The 24007-nt window shown below is 41.7% G+C and overlaps 2 protein-coding genes across 2 annotated transcripts in view; both read left to right on the forward strand.

The window, feature by feature from the left end:
• LOC132956615 (FYVE, RhoGEF and PH domain-containing protein 6-like) overlaps nucleotides 1-18549 on the forward strand; it is a 19818-nt gene extending 1269 nt beyond the window's left edge. Inside the window, exons 2-21 of the mRNA XM_061030166.1 lie at nucleotides 812-2834; nucleotides 6257-6368; nucleotides 7889-7956; nucleotides 8048-8078; nucleotides 10190-10341; nucleotides 10962-11118; nucleotides 11222-11309; nucleotides 12556-12606; nucleotides 12702-12760; nucleotides 12848-12919; nucleotides 13475-13543; nucleotides 14099-14182; nucleotides 14340-14419; nucleotides 14515-14617; nucleotides 14706-14849; nucleotides 14943-15045; nucleotides 15945-16039; nucleotides 16159-16287; nucleotides 16385-16533; nucleotides 17019-18549. Of these exons, the coding sequence (XP_060886149.1) occupies nucleotides 812-2834; nucleotides 6257-6368; nucleotides 7889-7956; nucleotides 8048-8078; nucleotides 10190-10341; nucleotides 10962-11118; nucleotides 11222-11309; nucleotides 12556-12606; nucleotides 12702-12760; nucleotides 12848-12919; nucleotides 13475-13543; nucleotides 14099-14182; nucleotides 14340-14419; nucleotides 14515-14617; nucleotides 14706-14849; nucleotides 14943-15045; nucleotides 15945-16039; nucleotides 16159-16287; nucleotides 16385-16533; nucleotides 17019-17061 (3812 nt within the window). The 3' untranslated portion in view covers nucleotides 17062-18549. The remainder of the gene's footprint in view (nucleotides 1-811; nucleotides 2835-6256; nucleotides 6369-7888; nucleotides 7957-8047; nucleotides 8079-10189; nucleotides 10342-10961; nucleotides 11119-11221; nucleotides 11310-12555; nucleotides 12607-12701; nucleotides 12761-12847; nucleotides 12920-13474; nucleotides 13544-14098; nucleotides 14183-14339; nucleotides 14420-14514; nucleotides 14618-14705; nucleotides 14850-14942; nucleotides 15046-15944; nucleotides 16040-16158; nucleotides 16288-16384; nucleotides 16534-17018) is intronic.
• Nucleotides 18550-19912: 1363 nt separating this feature from the next.
• ndufa12 (NADH:ubiquinone oxidoreductase subunit A12) lies at nucleotides 19913-22184 on the forward strand. The gene is made up of 4 exons (XM_061030178.1): nucleotides 19913-20060; nucleotides 20803-20888; nucleotides 21729-21816; nucleotides 21932-22184. The coding sequence occupies exons 1-4, from the start codon at nucleotides 19972-19974 to the stop codon at nucleotides 22110-22112; spliced, it is 444 nt and encodes a 147-aa protein (XP_060886161.1). The 5' UTR covers nucleotides 19913-19971; the 3' UTR covers nucleotides 22113-22184.
• Nucleotides 22185-24007: the final 1823 nt, after the last annotated feature.

Consider the following 24007-nt stretch of genomic DNA (forward strand, 5'->3'; position numbering starts at 1 on the left):
TGGTCGCTGGTCTTTTCGGAAACATCCGCTCGATGACTCCACTTCTCGTGGTGTCCGCCTGCCAAGAATTTCAGCTAGTAGAGCGGAAAATGTGGCCAATAATCTTAATTCACAACTTTTTATTGGAGTAGGGACTGTGTCTTTTTTTATTTTTTTTAACTTTGTGTAGCCAGGTTAATTCATGTGGCATTTGGTTTTTTCTGACCATATTTGTATATAATAGTAAATATTTCAGTTCCATAGGGGAAAAAAAGCATAAAATACTGTACACTATCCTTCTCTGTAACTCAGTTATAACAACATATCTTGGCTCAGACTGTAAAAAAACTAAACACAAACTAAAAAGAAGCAGACAAAACCAGAAGTATATATATATTTTATATTGGTCGTTGGTTTGTTGCCACAATATAATTTAGACATGAGACATGCAACGCTCTCTGAAGAACAGGAAACAGAGTACAAATACAATTGTTGATTTCAGGGAAATGATCCTGATTTCCTGTATTTTTTCTGACACAATTGGCTATATTACCACATCAGTGTTTATTTAATCAGATGTTTACTGGATGAGAAGTTGTGGAGCGTTTAGTAAATGCATATATCCTTAAGTTTGGTCCCTCCATCACTTCAGCCCTCAGTTCTCCCCCTCTGACCCTAAGATTGATCTTTTGACCTGAGGTTTAACCAAAGCTTGCAGCTGTTGGTGTTGGAGGAGGTGATGATGAAGCATGCTGTTCTGGGTTGCATCATTCAAATGGAAGTGCGAGTAAACTATTTTTGCCGTTTCTTTCTTCTTCTTTCTTGTCTGCAGGTGTGAAGAAGCCTCCATTAGCTCCCAAACCTAAACTCCCCGCTACCACCAAACCCTCTCCCCCGCCCATCGCCCCAAAACCAGGTCTTCTCTCCCAGTCTTCTTCTGCCGTCTCCCAGCCTTCCCCTTCCACTCTCAAGAGAACTAAGCCGGCTGTCGCCCCTAAACCGTGCATTCCAAAATCCTCCACCTCGTCTCCCCCTGTTTCACCCCCGCCACCCAAACCCGGTGAAGCCCTTCTCCTATCTCAGGAACAACAGGAAACTTTGGGAGAGGGCCTCTCGCTTCTCAACTCCAAAAATGGGATTTTATCGGAGGAGAACAAACGACAGTCGGATTACATCATTCCCACTTGCTCCTGCGGGCACGAGGACGGTTCTCAGTCCCGGCGTCTGGAGAACGGAACTACAGCCGAGAATGGGAGCGATTCGCACAAAGAGGTGTTGCAGAATGGGATTTCTTCAGAAGGACTCCCGGGGGCGAGGGCGCAAGAGCAGGCAGAAAACTGGGAAGAGGATGGAGCTGTAGAGGAGAAGATCGAAGGTGGAGATAGGAGCAAAAAGCCCAGGGACAAACCTCAAAGACAAAGACACCTGGACAGGAGTTTGGTAACCAAAGAGGCACAGAGGACTGAGGAGCAGAAGGAGCACACCTCAGAGACTGTTCAACATCAGGAAAGTGCTGCTGCTGCTGAGCCTGATGTTTCAAAAGCGGAGGTACACAATGAGACACAAAGCACACCTTTAACAAACTCGAATTCAGCCTGTGATGTTGCAGGCAGCATCACATTCCTCTCTACTCCTCCTGAGTTGACTGGAGAGTATTTTCAGACAGAGCACAGGGAGCCTCCCGCCAGGCTACAGCCGGATCTGCAAGTCCCTGCAGCCCCCAGTAAGCCCCTTCCGGTCCCTCAGCCGCGTAGACTTAAGAAGCCGGCCCTGGTGAGGCAGGATGGCTTGGAGGGCAGCGCCCAGGATCACCTGGTGGATGAGGCGCAGGGGGCTGAGGGGAGTCTAGCTGGTCTGTCTCTCGGTTCAGCGGAGCTAAAGCGGCGCTCGTGTGAGGACATGTTACACCAAAAAGACTCCGGTGCGGGAGACGATGAAATCAACGCTCCTGTCCCCCCACCTCGTCAGACCTCGCTCTCTCCTCGCCTCCACAGGACAGTCCACCTGCCTCCCTTCTCTCTCAATAAAAACACCTCCCACTCCTTAGGTCTGCTCTCACACCCCGACCCGGTGAGCCACGCGAAGGACTGCGTGGACGAGGAAGAGGAGGACGGGTACGGGGACTTTGAGCGCTACCCGATCACGCACAGCCTCCCCAAGCAGATCAAACTGGGCTGCCATCCTCCGCTGGTTATCGCCAGGAAAGCCTTCTCCGCCGAGGACCAGCAGTCGCCGAGAGCACCGCCGAGGAAACCTCAGAGACACAGCCTGCCGGCCCCGACTCCGCCTTCCATCTGCCCCCCTGCACCCCCGCATGCCAACACCCCCATGAGGGCGTTACCTGCGCCTCCCCAGGAGAAGACGCCGTGGCGCTTCACCTTCTTCAGCCGGCAGATACCTTCCCGGAGCAGCGTGCCGCCGAAAGGCAGAGCCCCGGCGCTGGGGGGCAAGCAGAGGGCGCAGTCCTTCTCCGCAGCAGACCTGGCAACCCGGGCCGACTCGCACAAGAGGAGCCTTTCTTTCCGGAAACTGCTGGAGCTCCGGCTGTCGGTCAAGATGCTGCCCAAGCTGCTCGCCAAGGGAGGACAGTCCCTGGACTGTACCAGCGTGGAGTCGAACCGGGGGGAGAAGAGCCTGGAGCGGCCCAGGAGCTGCATAGGGGAGTCCGATGTGTGCGGAGAGGACGGGGACGGGTCAGTGGAGTACGAGAACGTCCCGCTGTACGAGGAGATCCCGGAGTACATGAACCTGCCGTTTCACAGCGGGAGGCTGGGCTGGCCTCATGACTCTGACGATTCCGACATCTATGAAGTACAGGATCCCTATCACAGATACCAGGACCATGAGTATGAGAGGTAACGCCATTATGCATATTTAGTAGTTTATACACTTTGAGTGGCATTTACAGTAGGGGGACGACAAGCTTCAACAGAAAGGAGAGAAGCCAGAAAAAGGGCGATCACAATTAATAAAAAATAATATCAGTGTTGCTTTATGGCCGAGTGCAATATCCAAATCAGAGCATGAGGAATATCTTCATAGAGGTATAAGAAGTGAAACAAAACAGCATTTTAATCTGGTATTAATCAGCCAGGTGTCGATCTTTTGAGATAGAATAAAAACAGGGTGAACTTCTTTGAGTAGCATTCATCAAAGAAAGTTCAAGTTCAAGAAAAAAAAGACATTGTGCCGCTGCAGACAATGGCTCCTTCTGTTTATGGGAGAACAAGACTGTGAAAGTAGACGTCGACCTGCTGTCTAAACACTTAACCCCTCGGCTGCTGCCCTGTCATTTCAGGTGAGCTGCGGCTTCACTGTGTGCGACAGGTTGCCCAGGTGACATTAGTGGTTTGTGTTTACGAGCGTGTGAAAGTCTGTGAAGCCACTAGGCGCTGTGTTTGAATAGAGCATTGATGTGCTGCAGGTCGGGCCTGTTTTCCTGTGGGTTATTTTCAGTGGCCAGGGCAGGAAATGTCTGAGAATCGCAGAAAGCGCCACACGGCTCTCTAGAACAGGGAAAATAAACCTCCAGCAACCACCGGCCTCCTCCTCCTCAGGCTGTCCGCCCTCGCACTGTGCTTAGCCTCTTCTTAACCCTCATCACTCCACTTTTCTCCTCTCTCTGTGTGTGTGTCTCTCACTGAGTTTTGGTTTTTCAACCTGGTCGAGGAACAGAAGAGGGCTGTTTATAGAAAAGGAGGACGAAGTCGCCTGGCGGTTTCTGAAGAGGAGTTTTGAACAATGGCTGTCTCCATGTTGGACATCCTCTGTTCACCTAACTTTCAGTCAATCTAGTAAAGACACAGAGAGGTAGTGCTGGGGTGGTAAACAGCTACAACGCTACCACCTGTCAGTCAACCAAGCCCCGCCCCTAATTATGCATATTTATGAAGAACTCTTGACTTGATAAAAATCAAACAGATAACTATGTAAAGACATACGCTATTGTGTTTGTACCAGGGTGTACACTACACATGTTTATTTCTGGAATCAGTGATTCCTCAAGCCTCAAGTGGACACTCTGGGAACTGCAGTCTTTTGCACTTCTCCATTGGCTTCAACTTGAAACACCAGAGGTTAACGCTTAGTCACAAATCCAGTTGCTATGACATTTGTCTTGGATAATGACTCTTAATTGGTTATTAATTAACTTAGCTAATCTCATCAGCGCGGGTTGGTTGAACTGGGGACGCAGCCAACAAAATGTCTCTGTTGCTGAGTCACATCCATGCCATTAAGATCCCATTGAGTTACTGTGTTATTGATAGTATTTGAGGATTTGTTTGGGTGATAGATGATGGCACGACTCCTGTTTCCTCTGTCGCACCATCGCTGAGCACAATAAGTAGATGAAGTCGAGGCCAAGTTAGGTGACTACGAGGTGTGAAATCAGCCTGTTGAAAAACTATTAAGATGTACTCAGCTTCTTAATTCTGGTCTGGTATGCAGAGTGGTTACCACAGTGTAAGCGGAGACGGAGGGAGCGAGTGAATCTGTAGTGTTTCCCAGGCATCTGAGCCTGTTAGGTTTATGTAAGTAGCCCCGGGCTGTAAACAAGTGGCGCTCTGTGCCTGGCCCAGTGTGTTGGAATGCTCTGCTATAGAGAAAGAGGTGAGGGAGAGCCAGTTTGAATTGAGATTTAGGTCAAAGAAACCGTCGAGGAGGCATGTAAGAAAAACAAGGAAGCGGAGAGCGAGAGAAAGGAAATGTGAGAATTTTTTTTGGAGTCCCACAGTCTTTTTCTATCTCATATTTATTCAGAGCCATCGCTCTCTCTGCCAACATCTACAGCCAGTTCATGTTGGAGGACAAAAAAAAAATTCAGAACACGATCTCTTCAGAATTTCATCAGTGCTTGAAATCAGACGGCTTCTTTCTACTGAACCGCCGCTGAGAGTTAGACAAACACATTAGTGACACAGACACATGTTGCTGCTTGTTCTGACCTGGCACACTACCCTTAATGTGGGAAGAGTCAGCATGTTGTGTTGCTCCATGCGGCATCAGATGATAGAGAAAACAGGTCTTAACCATTTTGCCTTTTTATTTTACTTAATTGAAAATGGATTTAGACTTTATTTAAAGGGGCGATATGTTAGATCTCTACTTAATTAAATCATAAAATGCTGATCAGGCATTAAGGCAACATGTTGAAGTGCTGACTTCTCTGGCAACAATGCAGCAGCTTTAGATTTGGGTTTGTTTTTGTTTTGACCAGAGAAGTAGTCGGTTTTAAGGCACCCCCCACACGGCCGTTTTGGACACCCCTCAGTTTTCCAGGGAAACGGCAAACCAACAGGTGTTGTAGAGATAGAAGCAAACTGGTTCAGATAGAAGTGATTCTACCCGACTTAAAGAGCCTCGGATAAATGTTGGAGATGCTTCAGACAAATGGAGAGAGGTTAGATCGCAGAAAGGTTTCAAGACCGATGCAGAGCTGGCTAAACACTGAAGCTTCAGTGTTCTTGACATAGTGAACCGAGTGCGCAGATGTCTGGATACACAATTAATAAAAAACAATATCAATGTTGCTTTATGGCCAAGTGCAATATCCAAATCACAGCACGAGGAATATCTTCAGAAGAGCTGGCTAAACGCTGAAGCTTCTGTGGTCTTGACATAGTAAACCGCGTGCGCAGATACTGTCTGGATACTTTGGCTTCAATTAATTTACCATTATCAAAGTGAGTAAACTAATCACCTTCCCCTTGTTGTTCGGTTTAGAACTGATTCCTTCTTTCTTTGCTTCAGATGTATCATCAGTTATAGATCATAAACATGGTTGCCAATTACTTTCTTATAAAATAAATCAGTTGTCTCATTACTCTGGTTCTATTTGTAATTAGTAGAAAATAAGCGTTTGTATTCTTTTAGGTTTTTTTTTTAATTCAATGTAGCTGTTCCTCCTTATATTTATTCAAACACTCCATCTGTTTATGACTCAGACAGTGTTGACATTTTCTTTAAACCCACAAATTAAAAGTGTTGAAATGACTCCTATCATTACCAGTGCAGTCGATGTTTTTCCATTGTACCAGACCTCTGAGGATTAAGTGTTTTGTCTTCCTCTCTTGAACATAAAAACTGACACATGACCATCTATAATCTCTGTTAATCTACGGGAGGTTCCACTTCGGCCCTGTGCTGCTTTTTTTTATTCCCTCAGTTTGACATTCCTTAAAAAAGCTAAAGCTGTAACCTTTAATCTCTTGTTTTGATGGAGACTCTGCCTCTGTGTTTGTTCTGAATGTTTGTTTTGTGTTGTCTTGCCGAGCAGCGGCTGGCTGAGACAGGACATCCACTCAGAGGAGGAGGAGATCCACAGCTCAGACGAAGAGGACAACAGCTCCAGCTCCAGTAAAGAGCACCTGGACGAGGCAGACAGACAGGTAATTACCTCTCTCTGGATTGTTGGGGTCATTACCTCATCATACAGTCATGACTACAGAGTTATAGACTCATTACAAATCCATCAAATTAAACTGCAAGTTCTGAAAGTACCATTAAAAAAAGAACAATAAAATAAATGTTTTCTGTACTGACACTGTTAAACACGTGTTTGAATATTTGTTAAAACATCTCCAGTGCATGTTTTTTTCATGTTAATTGAGTACATAGTGTCGTTTTTATAGTATTTAAAAGTTAAAAACAAATATTTTTCATGACTAATCTGTGCAACAGTGAAATTCTGACCTCTCAGATTTATCTTACGACATCTCAAGGGTTCCTAAAGTCCAGTTTGGGAACAAATTCTGTCCTTTTTTTTTTTTTCTTTAAAAAATGCACACCTTTTGCTTCCTGCATGGGTTTCGCCCATCACACTTCTACTTTGATTGCAGCCCCTAGAACACACCACTCACATTTGCACCAATTAACCTGATGGTAGCTGATAGCTTTGGCTTCATTTAGCTGCATCAAAATGTTGCATAACCATGGTACCCGGGCTTCCATCCAGTAGTTAAAATGTGCACATGCTGAATGAGACAGAGCATTGATTGTTCTCAAAAAAAACACATTATTTTTAGTAAATTCAAACTTCGCATTGCATTTATTGCGATAAGGACACAATAGTGATAAGCTGTGCAGCCCCTAGTGTGGCTGCTTTTATTCACACTTCATACATGTGGAAAAAATTGGCCGAGCTGTTTGCAGACATGATGCCAGCGTATAAAACTGTCAGAGTGTTTACAGATTACAAACGGGGCGTCTCGTCATATCACTGCCGCTGTCTGAACTGTCAAACTGGAGCCTGTGGAGATTGTGTGAATGTTTGGCTGCCAAGTGTGTTAATTGCCCTGTCACAGCTTCAGAAGTAGGTGTGTGTTTGTGTGTGTGTGTGTGTGTGTGTGTACAGTGTAAAAGGAGAGGCAAACACAGAAAGGTTGAAGGTTCAGGAATAGCTCTCTTAATGACTGAATGAGGGATTCTTTCTTTTTTTTTGAACGTCCCGTGTGACCCTCTCTGTGATAATGTCAGCGCCTGTGTCTGATGCCCCCTCACAGCTCTTGGGTATCACACACACACACACACACACACACACACACACATACACAGGCTCCCGATAGGACCGGTGGGACATTTCAGTCACGCTGGGGGCCAAGGCCGCTGTCCAAATTAAGTCATTGAGAGACCGCCCCCCCATTACCATTCAGCAGCACACACCATCAGAGACACAACGAGGGAGAGCAGGGAGGGAGGTTGTTGCTCCACTTTCCGGGGCTTGATTGACTTGTTGTTTGGGAAGGCTGTAAACGCAGTCCTGATGCTTTTCCCGAGAGGAACAGGAGCCCGGCATCATGGTGGTTTGCAGTGAGCCTGTGAGTGAGGAGCGACTCGTTTTGGTGAAGGAAAAAAAAAAAAAGTCGGCTGCTGTAAGCGTTTCAAACCGTTTCTGTTTCTCATCTTTCAGCAGGAGGACGAGATGAAGAGGAAGAAGGTGGTGCACATCGCCCAGGAGATCATGAGCTCCGAGAAAGTGTAAACAAATCACTCTCCAGGTCAAATATATGCTTAAATAATGAGCTTTTTAAAATCTTTTCCAATGATGTCTTTCTGCTTTTTTCATCAGGTTTGTGGACGTCCTAAAGCTTCTTCACATAGTAAGTGTTTCTATTTATTCAAGAGTTTGCCGCTGAGGGGAGCAGAAAGCCTACCATAATAAATTGCGCAGACGCTGTGATTGTTTTTGAAAGGCGTTCAAAAGCTTCTTTTTTCTTCCTCCCAGGGATGGACATGAATTAATGAGCGTGTTGGCTGTCTCTTACTTAGCTGCCCATACAGACTTGAATAAAGCAGTTATTTCAAAGCGGAGCTGCTGTGTTGGAGGGGGTGGGGGGGGGGTTTGGTTTCCCCCTGGTAGGCGGCAGTGGGCAGGTGAACGCATGGCCACAAGAAGGGAGGTGCTTGCTTTGATCGGAGTGTGTGTTTTGGTGGAGAGGAAAAAAGAGAGATAAGAAGCTTTGAGTTCGGGTTGGGTTTGGCTCGAGTTGAGGTGACTCATGTCGTTTGTGTGGTCAGGTTCAAAGCCAAAGGTTTGTTTTTTTAACCTTATTTTGTGCGTCTCTGTGTGATCAAACCTAAAAACACTTTTGGACACTTTTGGAAAGTGGTCAAATGATCCATTGCCAAGACGTTTAAAAAAAACGATTATAGTGAGTTGTTACTTTTGGAAACTTTTAAGTTGATTTTAGGTTTCCGGGATGACTAGCTCCTGTTGCTAAAATGCTACATGGCATATTATCGCTCCTCATGCAGCTCTGATTTTGAATGAAGGCGGGACTAACAGGAGTCATGTGACTGGATGGCGTCTGTGTTTCGTCATGACATGGAACAAACATTTCAAAGTGTTTTTGAATTGACACAAGGTCAATACACTTTTTTCTGCCATGTAAACATGTGGTATAACGCTTGATTTCAATAAATAGTTGAAGGACAGCCTGTGCAGTAGGTCTTGTCTTGAGGGGGGGGTGGGGGGTCCCAGGTGAGAGGGTTCAGAGGGCCCACTTTGAGGGCTCCGGGGTCCCACCTGTCAGACGGGTCTTTAAAAGAGCCCACCACAGGATTAGTAGAAACCATCGACCTGCGGTTGGACGGGACGGGGGGGGGGGGGGGACGGGGGGGGGGGGGGGGGGGGGCGGCAGCTCTGTCCAAGAAAAGAGGTCATATGGCATTCTTGTCTCTCTGTGTGGACGGCCCGGCCGAGCAGCAGCTGCTTCCTCAGGCCGCAGAGACGACCTCCAGACACACACACACACACACACACACACACACACACACACACACACACATACCTCTGATAATCCCCCTGTGTGTGTGTGTGTGTGTGTGTGTGTCAGTGTGTGTGTGTGTGTGTGTGTGTAGGTCAGGAGGGTGCATGGGGTTTGGTGACTGTGTGTGTATTCTTGCGGCATGTCCTCCTGCCCATGTGTTTACATTTTTTGTCTCTTTTGAAGTTTATTTGTAACCAGAGTTCACGTGTGTTTTAGTGAATATTAAGTCGGCGGTTTGTCGGTTTATCTGAAGGATGAGAACACTCCGAGTGGGCACTTTTTCTTTTTTAACTGTCAGCACATGTGGTGGGTGCTTAAAGTTCGTGACATCTAATACATCACAGATTAATTTTTCTGAACTTGTGTGGCTGAAAAACACAGACAACATTTAAAAAAAAAAAAAAAAAAGTTTTGTGGGGTTTTTTGTGTGAAAGTTGTTTTTTTGTTAAATTGGGGGTTGTTATTTTTGAAAACCTGGTTTCAGAAGGTTGTAAAGGGGATGTGAGCAGGACTGTGACCAAAGTACCAAAGTGTGTCACAATACAGGAGTTACAATCAATAGAAATAAATATAATGTGTGTGTGCGAGCAAGTGAGCGAGCACACACCAGGTCAGTGGGATCCTGCGTGGACTCCCTTGCTTCCTTCCAGTTGGATGTGAGTGTTGGCACGCATCGGCCAAAGTCAAGAGTGCTAGCTCAGCTCTGTGCATGTGATGTGTGTTTGAGTGTGTGTGTTGTAACGTACGTGCAGAGTTGGAGGGAAGAGGGAGGAGTGGAGTGCAGTTTATGAGGTGATAACCAGGTGTTCCTGTTCAAGTGCAATACAGTATGTTTGGTCATGTGTCACTGCACCCTGTTATAACACTAAGTATGTCTGAGAGAGAGAGAGAGAGAGAGAGAGTGTAAAATATTGATACCAATATCCTCATAATCACTGCAGGACTTTCGGGATGCTGTTGCCAAGGCGACGCGTCAGAATGGGAAGCCGGTGGTGGATGAGCGGATCCTCAGTCAGATCCTGTATTACCTGCCGCAGCTCTACCAGCTCAACAGAGACCTGCTGAGGGAGCTGGAGGAGAGGGTGGCACACTGGTAAACACACACACACACACACACACACACACACACACTCACTTACTTTATCATACCTACCTTTTACTGTCTGTTCATTGTGTGACGTAATGGTTTATATTATATCTGTCACTTCCAGTTGTTTTCTTTATCTCATGTCCTCTCCCTCTCTTCCTCCCCTGCAACACTCCCACACACACACACACACACACACACACACACACACACACACACACACACACACACACACACACACACACACACACACACACACACACACACAAACTCCCAGTTTAAAAACCCCTTATTCAAACCACTGAAAGGCGGTTTTAAACAAAGGTGAATCCCAGTGATTACCAAACTGTGTGTTGTTTGACTCACGTGTTAGCAGAGCTGTCTCCTGCTTCAACATTCACTTCCTGTAATTGCTGCCATTGTGCCATTTTTACAGTACAATTAACTTTTGCTGCATTTGGTGGATATAATCTTTTTTTCGGTAAATACATGTTTTTATCTACTTTTTGTTCGACCTGGAGGTTTGTTTTTAACCTTTCAGAACTGGACATGCCTTTTAGCAGCATTTCTGCAATCCACTACTTTACTAACTGATGGGGAACTGTTTGTGTCTTGTGTGGCTGCAGGAGCGATCACCAGAGGCTGTCGGACATCTTTGTGCAGAAGGGTCCGTACCTGAAGATGTACTCCACCTACATCCGGCAGTTCGACAACAACGTGGCTCTGCTGGACGAGCAGTGCAGGAAGAACACAGCGTTCGCCGCCATTGTCAAAGAGTTCGAGGTAGGAGCTGGAAAATGACCTGTGTGCTTCTTCATTCTTCTTCTTCTATTAAAGTGAAATTTAACCTGCAGCTGGTTTTATACGCTCGTTCGTTTTGTCTTAGATGAGTCCGAGATGTGCCAGCCTGGCCCTGAAACACTACCTGCTGAAACCAGTGCAGAGGATCCCTCAGTACCAGCTGCTGCTCACAGGTACAGACACACACACACACACACACACTGACACACACACACTCCTTCTTCTGTTCTGTTTTACTAAACTCTCGAGGGTTTATTGAATCAGAGCTTCCTTTATTGACAGCGCGGGAATTCAACTTATTTTAGAGTCTTATTTCTGGCTTCATGCTGGTATTGGTGCGACGCTGACACCTGGTGGACAGTTACAGTAACAGAAACAAGTTTGAGAGTGCATCTATTCATGTAATGTGATTCATTTTGTAAGATGTGTGATGTATACTACGTTATACTTTTACTCCATGACATGTGAAAGATAAACGTTGTACTTTTGTCTCCATCACAGTCACCAGTATTCATCATTACATTAAAAAAACAAAGGATATGATACTGTACTTGAGTAATTTTCTATTTATAGTTTTCAGTCATGTGACAGACGTGGAGGCTTGGAGGTCAAAGGGGGGGTGGGTGGGGGGGGAGGGGGTTAGGGAAGTGGTGGCCCTTATTGAACACACTGTGGAGCTGCAGTACAGGCTCAGAATCAAATTTATTGTCCAGGTATGCTTACACACACACAAGGAAATTAACTTGGGTGAACTGTGCTCTCTTATGTACAGGTACAACATTAAATATCAACAATAAACATCATAAGAAAAAACAAATATTTACATGACTAAATATGAAACAGTGCAGTGGTGAAGAGTGCAAAAGATGCTGAAGTAACATGATGAGTAAAATGCAGTTATGTGACAGATGGGTCAATTAAGATGTCAATTACAGTATTTACATAAATAAGTGTGAGTGTATTATCATTTAAATTAAATAATATCAGTGATTGAAACAGTGTTCAAAGTCCTCACCAGTGATGTTTACACATATATTAAGTGGAGAATCCCACCCGTTGCACTCCTGCCAGGATGAAAGTCTACAAAAGTACGGGCAGTTTTATGTTTTTTCAGTGTGTCTTCAATGTGTTTCTCTGTATGTAGCAGATTGAGAGCATAGCTTTTTCTGGTAAACTGTTAAAGTGAAGCCGTCATTTTGAAAGAAAAACATTTTTGTGTTCACATGGATTTTTTCCTTGAAGCACAAAAAACCAAAACAGTATTCATAGATATTTCTTGGATCTCGCAAATATCTCTGTGGGTGGACCGCCTCCTCGTTCCCTCTGTTACTCTGTTTTTTACCCTGCAGCTGTAACTCAGGTTGAATATGAACAACCTTTTCTACCTCAAAAAAAACCAACATTTTTGCTCTTTTTCAGATTATCTGAAAAACCTTCCAGAGGACTCTGAGGATTATAAAGACACACAAGGTTAGAAGACAGGATGCTACTCACCAGGATAAAGATTTTAAGATGTACTAGTAGAAAAGAAACACTAACGTCCTTATTTCTGCCGTCCCATGCAGCCGCCCTCAGCATCGTGAAAGAAGTGGCCAACCACGCTAACGATATCATGAAACAAGGGGTGAGACCTTAGTCCACACAGAGCTTTACATTTGATCTGCTTCAGCGTCATGTTCCTCCTTCTCCTGACCTCTCCCATGTTTTTCAGGATAACTTTCAGAAGCTGATGCAGATTCAGTACAGCCTCAACGGTCACCATGAGATCGTTCAGCCGGGCAGGGTGAGTTAAGAACGTCTTTTAAAAAACCCAAACAAAGTAAACTTCCAGACCTGATAGGTGTGCTACTCTCTTATTTTCACTAAAGCCTTTCTGGGGATGCTTTTCTCTCTCCTCCAAACATTTCCTCTCTCTCTTCAGATGTCCTATCCAATAAAGGCAAAGATTAAAAATGCATCTTTAAGTTTGCTGCTCCCTTTTCTCAAAAAGAGAAAGAGCTGAAACTTAACGAGCTGCTCTCATTGGAGGATTTTAAAGAGCTGAAACTGAACGAGCTGCTCTCATTGGAGGATTTTAAATGACCTGTGAGGCAGACTCATCTGGCTGTAGATGTCAGACACTTTGGTATCTGTGCCGCCTGTCTTGGCCAGGACACTCTTGAAATAAAAAGAGATTTTTAATGTCAACGATCTCTGCCTTTAAATAAAGTTTAGATTAAAAAAAAAAACCATTTCAATCTACCATCATACCAAAAATCTTCCTGACACCCCCTCCACCCTGAACATGTCTGAAGACATTACATTGACTCTAATGAACGGAGCGCTCTTGTGTTTGCAGGTGTTTCTGAAGGAGGGCACTCTCATGAAGCTGTCCAGGAAAGTCATGCAGCCTCGGATGTTTTTTCTGGTGAGGCCACAAGTAGAACAATGTTTGCAATAAATTCCACTGGTGTTACGTTTTAACTTCATTTCATGTAGAATGAGAGACTATTGAAACAGATATATGAAGACATTTCCCTGTGCGCCCAATTATGCTCTCTGTCCCAAACGCTCAGACACAAATTGAGGAAAAGGGCTTTTGGGTACTCTGCACTCTCAGCCTGGAATCTGTTGCAAACTGACTTGAAGCTCAAGGAGCTGGTGTCCTTAAATGTTTTAAATCTAAAATGAAAGACATGGAAGCAGATTCTATAGGATGTCGATGTTTTAGCTCGGCTGTTTGAACAACTGATTCCCAGGTATGACTCATAGCCGGTTCTATTTTAATCCAAAATGTTGTGTTTTGTAAACTGTTCTTTGTCTCTTTTTGTATTTCCGTCTTTAACTTTGTGTTTTTGCTGCTGCCTGTCTTGACCAGGTCTCCCTTGAAAAAGAGGTTTTTAATCTCAATGGTTAAATAAAAAATTAAATAAAAAAAAAGCTGACTGAAAATGTTTCTGTGTTTGTTTGTTTGTTTTCTCAGTTCAATGATGCGCTCATGTACACAACTCCGGTCCAGTCTGCCCAGTATAAACTCAACAGCGTGCTCTCTCTCGCTGGGATGAAGGTTAGAGACTAAAAAACACTTTCATCTACATTTTTTCTTCCTCTGCTTACTGACTGCTTTTCTTTCTCCAGACCTCGGGTGTCGCTCTTTTTTTGTGTGCTGAATGTTGGATGTTTTTGTTTGTTTGCGCTGTTATTGATGGATTTGTGTTTTCCAGGTGAGTAAGCCCAGTCAGGAGGCGTATCAGAACGAGCTGAACATCGAAAGTGTGGAGCGCTCGTTCATCCTGTCTGCCAGGTCAGTCTTAACAAGTGACGCTCACACAATAATCTGCACACACTCATACATGTGATCGTGCGTCTATAAGTGAGATCTGTGATGTGTTTTTGCAGCTCTGCTACAGAGAGAGACGAGTGGCTGGAGGCCATCGCCAAGGCGATAGACGACTACACGAAGAAGAAAATCACCTTCATATCAAGCCGAAGTCAGGAGGAGGTAAAAGTATAAATCTGTGTTGTAGTTTTTAAGAATACAATCCCTCTGGATGTGTCCGTGTTCACCCGTTAGCTTTCTGCTTCTTAAGGCGGAGGGTGTTGTCGACAGCGGGGCCCCGTTAGGTTCAAAGGCCCCCATCTGGATCCCGGACCTGAGGGCCACCATGTGCATGATCTGTACCTGCGAGTTCACGCTCACCTGGAGGAGGCATCACTGTCGCGCCTGTGGAAAGGTTCACGAGAAGCTGCTGCTCCTCCTACAACATACTGCATGTTGTGTCTTTAATCATCGACTCATCACAGTTTGTGTGTTTGTGACTCTGCAGGTGGTGTGTCAGGCCTGCTCGGCCAATAAGTACTACCTGGAGTATTTGAAGAACCAGCCCGCACGCGTGTGTGATCACTGCTTTGCCAAGCTGCAGGAGAACAGTGAGTGAACAGGGATTACAGACACTGTTTTTGATGCATGTTTTCTTTTAATTCCAGATTTTTTCCCCTTTAGTCAGACAGAAATGAAAGTCAACTTTCCACTTGTGTAATTTGCACACATTGTTTTAAATTGCTCCAAAAAGTCAGAGTACCAATGTTAGCAGTTTAGCTAACTAGCTAGCAACAGACAGTATGTGTCTACCCAGAGCCTACTGAAAATATATTTATTATTTATATTTCATTTGTTTGTTCAACTAACGTTAATTCCCACCACTATTCCTCTTAAGTTTTTTTAAAGAGCAAAAGTGGTTGTGGTGTTTTTATGGGTTTTTAGGACAACTTTCACAATAACAACAAATTCAAATATCTACAGACTTGTCTTTAAAGACTTTATATGTGATTTTTTGATCCAGCAGGTGTCGCCCTTGAGCACCAGCATGAAACCAAAACAACTGGCGCTGCATTGTTGTGTTAGCATGCTAATGCTAGCGATCTTTATTCTGCTCGTATCTTCACACTGCATGTAAATTTACCTGAAATGAGCGTGATCTAGAAACACAGTTAAGCAGTGAGTACAGTATGTTATTCTTCTTTTCTCTAGTCCCTCAATTAAACAACTTTTATACACGAGGGGAGGAGTCAGCCGGCCGTCCGGGCGATGTAAACAAAGTGAAGATAGGACTCTGAAAACTCTGAAAACATCACAGACAGTGGGACTCGGGTGTTACACCCATTGTAGACAGTCATGACTCACAGAGTTATTTTCAGAGGATATACTTGATTTCTACATTTAAGTGTGAAAAATCACATATAAAGACTTTAAACATGAGGGGGATATTTAACTTTTGGTTGAATCGTTTTGTTTTGCTGTAATAACTGTATTTTCTTTTTTGTTTCAGGTGACCGCTGTGCTTCAACATCAGTCTCTCCGATCAAATCTGGAGCTTTCTCCTTCACGAGGAAACAGAAGAAGATTCCTGCTGCACTAAAAGAGGCAAGAAAACATGAATCAGCACTTAGGGGCTAAATGTGTTGACTCGCCTTTTTGCATCTTTAATCCAGCATGAATGCAAAATGTTTTAACTTTTATACATATTGGTTTTTTTTTTGTAGGTGTCGGCCAACACAGAGAACTCCTCCATGAGCGGTTACTTAAACCGGTCAAAAGGCAACAAGAAGCAGTGGAAGAGGCTGTGGTTTGTCATCAAGAATAAAGTCCTGTACACCTACGCTGCCAGTGAGGTACTCACATCTTCTCTTTTTGTTGTTTTTTTTTATTTACTCCTGGTAGCTTGTACGTTTATTGGCTGTTTATAAAAAATATATATTTTTCTTTCAGGATGTTGCAGCGTTGGAGAGTCAGCCCTTGTTGGGTTTTTTCCTGCGGGAGGAGAAGAACGGTCCGGCTCAGAAGCTGCAGTTTAAACTGTATCACAAAAACACTCTGTTCTACATCTTTAAAGCTGACGACATCCCGACTGCTCAGAGGTACTAGAAATAAAAATAAAAAACCTCACACAGTTATTGTGATCAAAATGTTACTTCTGGTTTATAAATTCTGGGGTGAAAAACTGTTTTGTAGTGGTGGGACGGTGTTTCAAAAAAACTTTGTAAGAACACATCAGAAGATTGTGGTGTATCAGCAAAGGCGTGTCCAGACTTTTCATGTCTGGGGCGGACCATCTGGTGGACTCATGGGGGGGTGGCATGAAGCTTTGATGCACACACACACACACACACGAGTAAATAGCATTTATTTACCTTTTCTATCTCCACTAATCAAATCTATTTTAACATCTAGTGTCATACAGATGTTATATTCCTGTGTATTTCTTTTTAATAACACAACAGACAGATCTTCTTTGTTTGATTCTTTAAGGCAGTGTTTGCAAACCTTTTTCTTTGAGCACCTCCACTTTTATCTAAGAAAAGCTTAAGCCTCTAATTTTCTGTTTTGGATTGTTTGTCCTCAGATGGATCGAAGCGTTCCAGGAGGCGATGATTCTTGAACAGTGAGTCGCTCAGACGACAGTGAAGTCAAACCGCAGCAGCAGAGCCGGTGCATAGCAAACGTACGACCCCCGACTGATCGCAGTTCAGAGTTTTTACCGGCTCAGGAAGAACCCGGGATGTTTAAAAAAAAAGAAAAAAAGAAAACTGGATTCTGTTTGAAACTTACTCTCTACTGTGGAGATCAGAGTTAAGTTTGTTGCAGCTGTGGGTCAAAGATCAAGTTTTTAAAAAAACGTGTCCGTGGAAGTGAGACAGGACAGTCCTCCAGGAAGATTTTAAAGACCTCGGGAAATCCTGGGAAGTCTGGGAAACCACTTGGAACTCCAAACAGATGAAGAAACGAAGAATCGAAAAAACTCTCCACAATCATTCCATCATGTTTGTATCGGCCACACCTTTCAAATCTAAGGTGTCATTTTGTGGAGGTGAATTATAAACACAGGATTTAAAAAGCCCACTCTAATCACTGAGGGAAATTAATCATGATTAAAGGTGGGATTTTACTGTGAAAATCCGACTTTTACGAAGACACTAAAAGTTGATGCTCTGCTTTTTAGGTTGATCTCTCTGGTTTAGAGATACTACTCCTGTGTGTTTGTTTGTTTTTTAAGTTCAAAAATTAATATCATCGGGTTAAAAAACATCCTGGAGAAAACTGGAAATGTCACGAGTAATGTAGATATTTGACATCCAGTTTCATATGTGTGTTTTTGCCTGTTTCAGCAAACTGGGTGAAACTGTGTATATGGACATGACAGAGCATCTTTGACCTTTTTTTTTTATATATAGCCAAGAGCTAATATTTATGAAATAAGAAGATTTATTGTGTGAAAAAGCACAGGTTGCCACTTATTTTGGGAGTCAGGGTTTGTTGGGAAATATATTCCATCAAAACCGTTTATTCTCTTAAGGCCTAAGAGGAAAGGAGCTTCTTTTTTTTATCAGAAAAATCCTACAATTAAGAACTATATGTCCATGGAAATGTTTCAAAGGAAGAAAACATTTGAGTTTCGGTGCTTGTTTTGCAGACATTGTGCCTTTCAGCTCCACTTTTTGAGATTTATTGCAATAACAAATAGGATGCTCTATTTGAAATTCAAAATGAACAAATTCAAGTGTAGGCATCCAGTCACTTTCTAGTCAGGGTACTGTGGGTTAGCATCGTTTAAAACAATCATTTTTTAATTCTGTTTCCTGTTTAGGTTGCTGTACAGTATGTTGCACTACACCATTAGGAGTTAATGACTCGGTTTGAGAAGCCTAAATCTTACTTTTCTAGTGAAGGAATTAAACTGTTAATCCTGTCTTTGGGCTGGTGATGTATGAAAATGCTAGTAAAAAAAAAAAAAAACCTACCAAGCATGAGTTTTTCCAGTGATTGTACATTAACATTTTGTAAACATCCACTCTTTCAGAGTAAGAGTCTCCTATAAACAATGATTCTAAACTGTCAGGCAACAGTTTTTAATAAAAAAAATATATATAAATAAATCCTGTCCTGGTTTAATTTCCTGTCCTGTCGTCTGAAATGATCGTAAACTACTGTCGCGACTTAATTGCAAAGTGAAGACAAACGTGTGCAAGAGAGGCAGAAGTTGAACTGTATTCCACATCATAGATCTCTGTGTGCATCTATCATCCTGGTCAGTCTTTGAGCAGGGGATCAAAGCTCTGGTTTTTAATTAGGCAGACTATACTGTGGCTTTCTGCTCCATTTCCCCTTAATCTCCCTGTGACATTCAGCTGTGTCACATCAAACCTTTCAGGCAGTGGAAAGACAGCTCAAAGAAAGACAGACCTTTCACATCTTTGTCTTTGATACTTCATGTTGCCTTGATTTAGATTACAATTACATTATAAGTAATAATCAACTGTGTCTGTGTGTGTCTGTGTGTGTTTAATGGTTGACAATAAGCAGAATATTCAGTTATTTTAAATTGAATTCAACTTTGCTACAGAATTTAAAATGAGTGTCTTGAGAAAACATGAATTGGCGCTCTATAAATAAGGATTGATTGATAAATGCACCCTTCATTATCAGTAGTATAATACATGTGATTATTAAATGGACCACTTATATACTGAGAATTTATTTTATTTTATTTTAATTTATTTTTGTTTTAAAAATAAAATAAAAATATGCATTTACAATCAAAGCATACTTTCTGTAGTGGCTCGATTATTTTTCCTTAACCAGTCCATGTTGGAAAAGGGTGTAGGATGAAGTTAAATAACTTATCCAGTCCGACCCCTTTTATCTTTTTATCTTAATAAATTAATCCAAGACTAAGCTTTGAAAAATAAAGTCAAATAATACAGATAACTAAGTAACAAAAGCAACAGATATAATGTATTACACACATTAATCGGTAGACGGCACAGACCTTACAACTGATATTGATTCAATTTTTCCCACTGACTGTTCAATTTTATATTTGTTAAATATGTTATTCTTGAAAATGTGTTTAAACTTTCCTAATGTTTTACATGGTTTCATTTCATCCATAAATTAAATTAACACCCTTCGTTGTAGTACAGTGTAGTTTCATGTTGGTCCTTACTGCTGTTTTTTTTAACATAAATATTCCTCTGAGATTGTGTTTGCTGTAGAAGCCTGCTTTTACTAAATATTATTATTAGTTTAATTAAATCTACGACAAAGATCCAATTTCAAATGTATTTTCTGGTAAGATAAACATAAGATAGCTTCTGTTCATAATTTAATTGTCTGCGATACATACTGAATTATGTCATAATACATAAGCATACGTTTATGTTGTAAAGAATAGTGTAAGTTGTCAAACTGATAATTCACCGTTATTAGCATCTATGTGGAACTAAAGGTCGACAGAGCGTTGGTGTAACCCGGAACTGTTTTGTATTACGGAACGTTCCATCCTCGTCCGTCTAAAGATGGCGCAGTATATGAACGTAGTCCGAAGGGCTTTGGGACAAATAGGAGGTCATGGAGGAGTTAAAGGTTTTCTCGTTCAGTTATTCAGGTGAGTGTGTTAAAATAGTTTTAATGAATTAAATGAAGTGTTGTCAGTGACGGTTTGAGCGTTTTAAAGGAAAGAAATCAGCTGTGAAACCCCGGTGTTAGCCGAGTTAGCATTTTGACAGCTAACTGAGTCTGAATCAACAGTCTTATAAAAGCTGTTTTAAAAAGGCAGGTGTGTTGGTATAACAGACTTAAATGTTTGATAAATATATTTTAAAAGATTTTAATTGTTTTCTAGATTTAAACTAGCGCTGGGAGAAGCTAAAACTTATTTTCCTTAATTTTATTTTTTTATTTTTTATTTTATTTTATTCTATAATCTTATTTTATTTTTATTTTTTTGTTTTGTTTTTATTTTTTTTATTTTTTTTTATTTATTTTTTTTTTGTTTTGTTTTATTTTATTTTATTTTTGTTCTGTTTTGTTTTATTTATTATTTTTTTGTTTTATTTTTATTTTTTAAATCTATTTTTTAGTATCTACTTTCTTGCACATTCTTAATTTTTATTTTTATATTTAAATTGTACTGTGTTCACTTTTTGTTTGCAATCTTTGCTCTTTGCTGCTGTAACACTGTAAATTTCCCCGTTGTGGGATAAATAAAGGATTATCTTATCTTATCTTAATGCTGAATTAACGTGTTGAAGAAGTACTCTGTTACAAGTTTAAATTTAGTTTGTCACAAAGAGTTCACTTTATTCCTTTTCTCAGTGAGTCTGACTTTGAATATTTCATTTTTTCAGGGCGAATGATGTGAAGACAGGAGCCCTGATTGGAGTGGATAAATATGGAAACAAATACTTTGAGGACAAGAAGAACTACTTCTTCGGTGAGTTGAGTGAAAAATAATATCGATGGAGAAGATTCTTCCAAGTGTTGTTAAGAATTTGTTGCTATTTTATTTTTGAATCATACTAGGGCTGGGCGATATGGGCCAAAACTCATATCTCGATATATTTTTCACTGAATGGCGATACTCGATATATATCGATATGTCTTTTATTAACAGTCAGTTGCACAAGTTCAACATGTACATGAAAACAAACTTCATGTTTGTGAAGTTAAATAATTTTCTGCATAACAAAATAAACACAGTTGTGTATTTTATTATCCATTTAGTTTGTTGAGTTTGACTCGGAGAGAGAGAGGGAGAGAAAGGGAGAGGGAGAGACTTAACCTATATCTGGATTGAAAATATATCGATATATCTTAAAAACTCGATATATCGTCCAGCCCTAAATCATACTAATGTTGTAAAAAATGTCCATACTATGATACGTTTTGCCAAATGATTTAAAATCAAAACGATCTCTTTGATTTTAATAATTGATAGTATCAAAAAGCTGTAATGATTTCATTTAAAAAAAATATTTTTAGTTATATTTAAACCTCATTTAAACGCTGCTTTCGTATTTGTGCCACTTCAACAGTGTGCAGGGGTTTGTTTGCTATTAGGGGTTTTTAAAAAGAAGAAATGACCAAACATTAGGTGTCTATGAATGCTATTTTTGTTGCTGTGATATCAAAACAGGTATCAAAAATGTTTGATTTTCACTCATCTCTAAGCTTAAAAATTCTGTTATCATGACAACAACCCTATATCATACTTTACATCTCTGTTAGAGGCGTGGGCTAAGACATGTGTAAATAACATCTTATCTGTGTTCAGGACGTCACCGCTGGGTGATCTACACAACAGAGATGAACGGAAAAAACACCATGTGGGAGGTGGACGGCAGCATGGTGCCAGCTGAATGGTACGGCCTACTAATAATTCCAGTTATCACCATTTTAACTTCATTGTCATTAAAGAAAGAATTATCCTGACACCGCTTCTTCTTCTTCTTCTTCTTCTTCTTCTTCCCTACTCAGGCATCGCTGGCTGCACTGCATGACAGACGACCCCCCCACCACGCACCCACCAGAGCCTAAGAAGTTCCTGGCTGAGGTCCATCAGTTCAACGTCAGCGGTACCTCCCAGCAATATGTGCCCTACTCCACTACCACCAAGAAGATCCACGAGTGGATCCCACCTAAAGCGGGAGCTCAGTGAACTCTCTGACCACCTATTTGTAAATTATGTTACCCTGCCATGTCCTCAATAAAAAAAACTCTACACAGACGACATACTGGGGTGGTGCCTTATGTAAAGCTTTTATTTCATTATCATTATTTTTAAGTGTTACACACAGGTAAATAAATGATTGTGATGGTGGTTTCAGACAGATTATCAGGGGTATCCTCTGACCTCTGAGGCCAAATAGTCCAAATATATAAGTTTATTAAAACATAACAGATAATGGGGATCATGTGTCCAGACAAAGAAAATAAAATAGATAGTGTTTACAAGTTTGATTTAAAATATGATTAACCTAATAGCCTTAATTCCATTAGGTTAATGGGGCCAGCTATGGGGCTGAAATATCTCAAAAGTTAACATATTTAGATTTCTTTTCTTTGTTTGATCAACTGGCCATATTACAGAGGTATTCTTATTCCTCACATGCTGACATACTGAGTTCGGTTATGCCCGTGGTATTAAACACTTCTTCCACCATCGATCTGACGACGGACACGAGCAGCAGAGATGTGAGGATAAGAAGCTTACAGCGCTGGCTGCTTCATGTGAATCACAGTGAGATTATGCTGAGCCGAGGGAAAGTTTGCAGCGGGCAGCATTTCACACCGAGGTGTGCAGAAACCTCTCGGAGCTGCCTGCTCAGAGTTAGAGAACATCCCCACGAGTCTGTGGCAGAGTTCCTGAAAAACTTTGGGAAAGCAGGTTTGTGTGCTTTGTTATTACTTAAACTTTTTTTTAATATTATAGGTAATTCATTTAGGATGTTATGCCGGTTAGGTTATGTTAAAGTTAAATCAGGTGCGGTGAGATATAACAAATGAAGTTGAACTCAGTACTTCCTGTGACAGTTATAAAGTGCAGTTTGTTTGAATCAGAGATGCTGATTCAAACATTATGTTAAGATAGATAGATATATTTTATTGTCTGTCCCGATAGTGACAGATATTCTCATTTGACAAATCTCAAACCATAAACACAACTTACATTAAAACACAAAGAACAGGCAGAAACCTCCTTTAATAATAATACAATTTATTTTATCCTCATAATTATTAATGATGTCTGCATGTATTTTAAAGAATGGCAGCCAAGCCAAGTTTTTGGGACTGAACTATCTGAAGTGAAAAATGACATTTGGATGATTTTATATTTGTGTTTTGTAGCTGATAGATTCAATGATTGTATTTCTTGTTTCAGGGCTGTCACATGAGGAGGTTCACTGTCTCATCACTTTTTCCTCGAGGGGATGGTTTGGAGGAAGAAGATGAAAATGGAGAAGAATGTGAGCTGAAAGTAAGTGGATCAAACTCTCTGTAGTGATGTCTAATGGCCAACAGGGGGCGTTCCTCATCCCTTATTCCTCAGTCTGTGAGTCAGCTGTATCAGAGCAAGATCAAAAAAAGGCTTTCAGCATCTTGTTGAGTCAGCATTTCAGTGAACAATACTTTCCAGTTTTTTTTAAATTTAGAAACCAGAGCAGACTCCGCTTGCAGGAATGAGGAGGTATAATATCCAAACCCCCTTGAAATTAATTAAGAATAATGAGCTGGAACGAGCTTTGACAGATTAAAAAAAAAAAGCCCTGCAGTGTGTAATGTTATTTTCTCTCCAACACAAAAATTTTACATTTGTATGCAACGAATGGTTTGTTTTCTCTTTTGTTTGTCTGCCTCTCAAATTAGCCGAGAGCCATTATCTGATTCATGCTATGCAAAATGGAGCGGATAATGTCTCTCAGCCTTGAATAGTTGCTGATGCAGCGGTCTGTTGGAGTGTGGCGAGCCACTAGTGAGGCCAGCTGGGTACCAGAAAAGAGGCTAAAGAGGGTCATCTTCATGTTCCAGACACACTCCACATCTGGCCGTCTT

This window comes from Labrus mixtus, chromosome 22 (assembly GCF_963584025.1).
Source record: "Labrus mixtus chromosome 22, fLabMix1.1, whole genome shotgun sequence".
NCBI classification, from domain to species: Eukaryota; Metazoa; Chordata; class Actinopteri; order Labriformes; family Labridae; genus Labrus; species Labrus mixtus.

Excerpts from the sequence above, each read along its gene's own strand:
- ndufa12 (XM_061030178.1), top strand. The coding sequence starts at position 19,972 with ATGGCGCAGTATATGAACGTAGTCCGAAGGGCTTTGGGACAAATAGGA. Across the intron at positions 20,889-21,728 it reads CAAGAAGAACTACTTCTTCG|GACGTCACCGCTGGGTGATC; the intron begins GTGAGTTGAGTG and ends ATCTGTGTTCAG. Across the intron at positions 21,817-21,931 it reads AGCATGGTGCCAGCTGAATG|GCATCGCTGGCTGCACTGCA; the intron begins GTACGGCCTACT and ends TTCCCTACTCAG.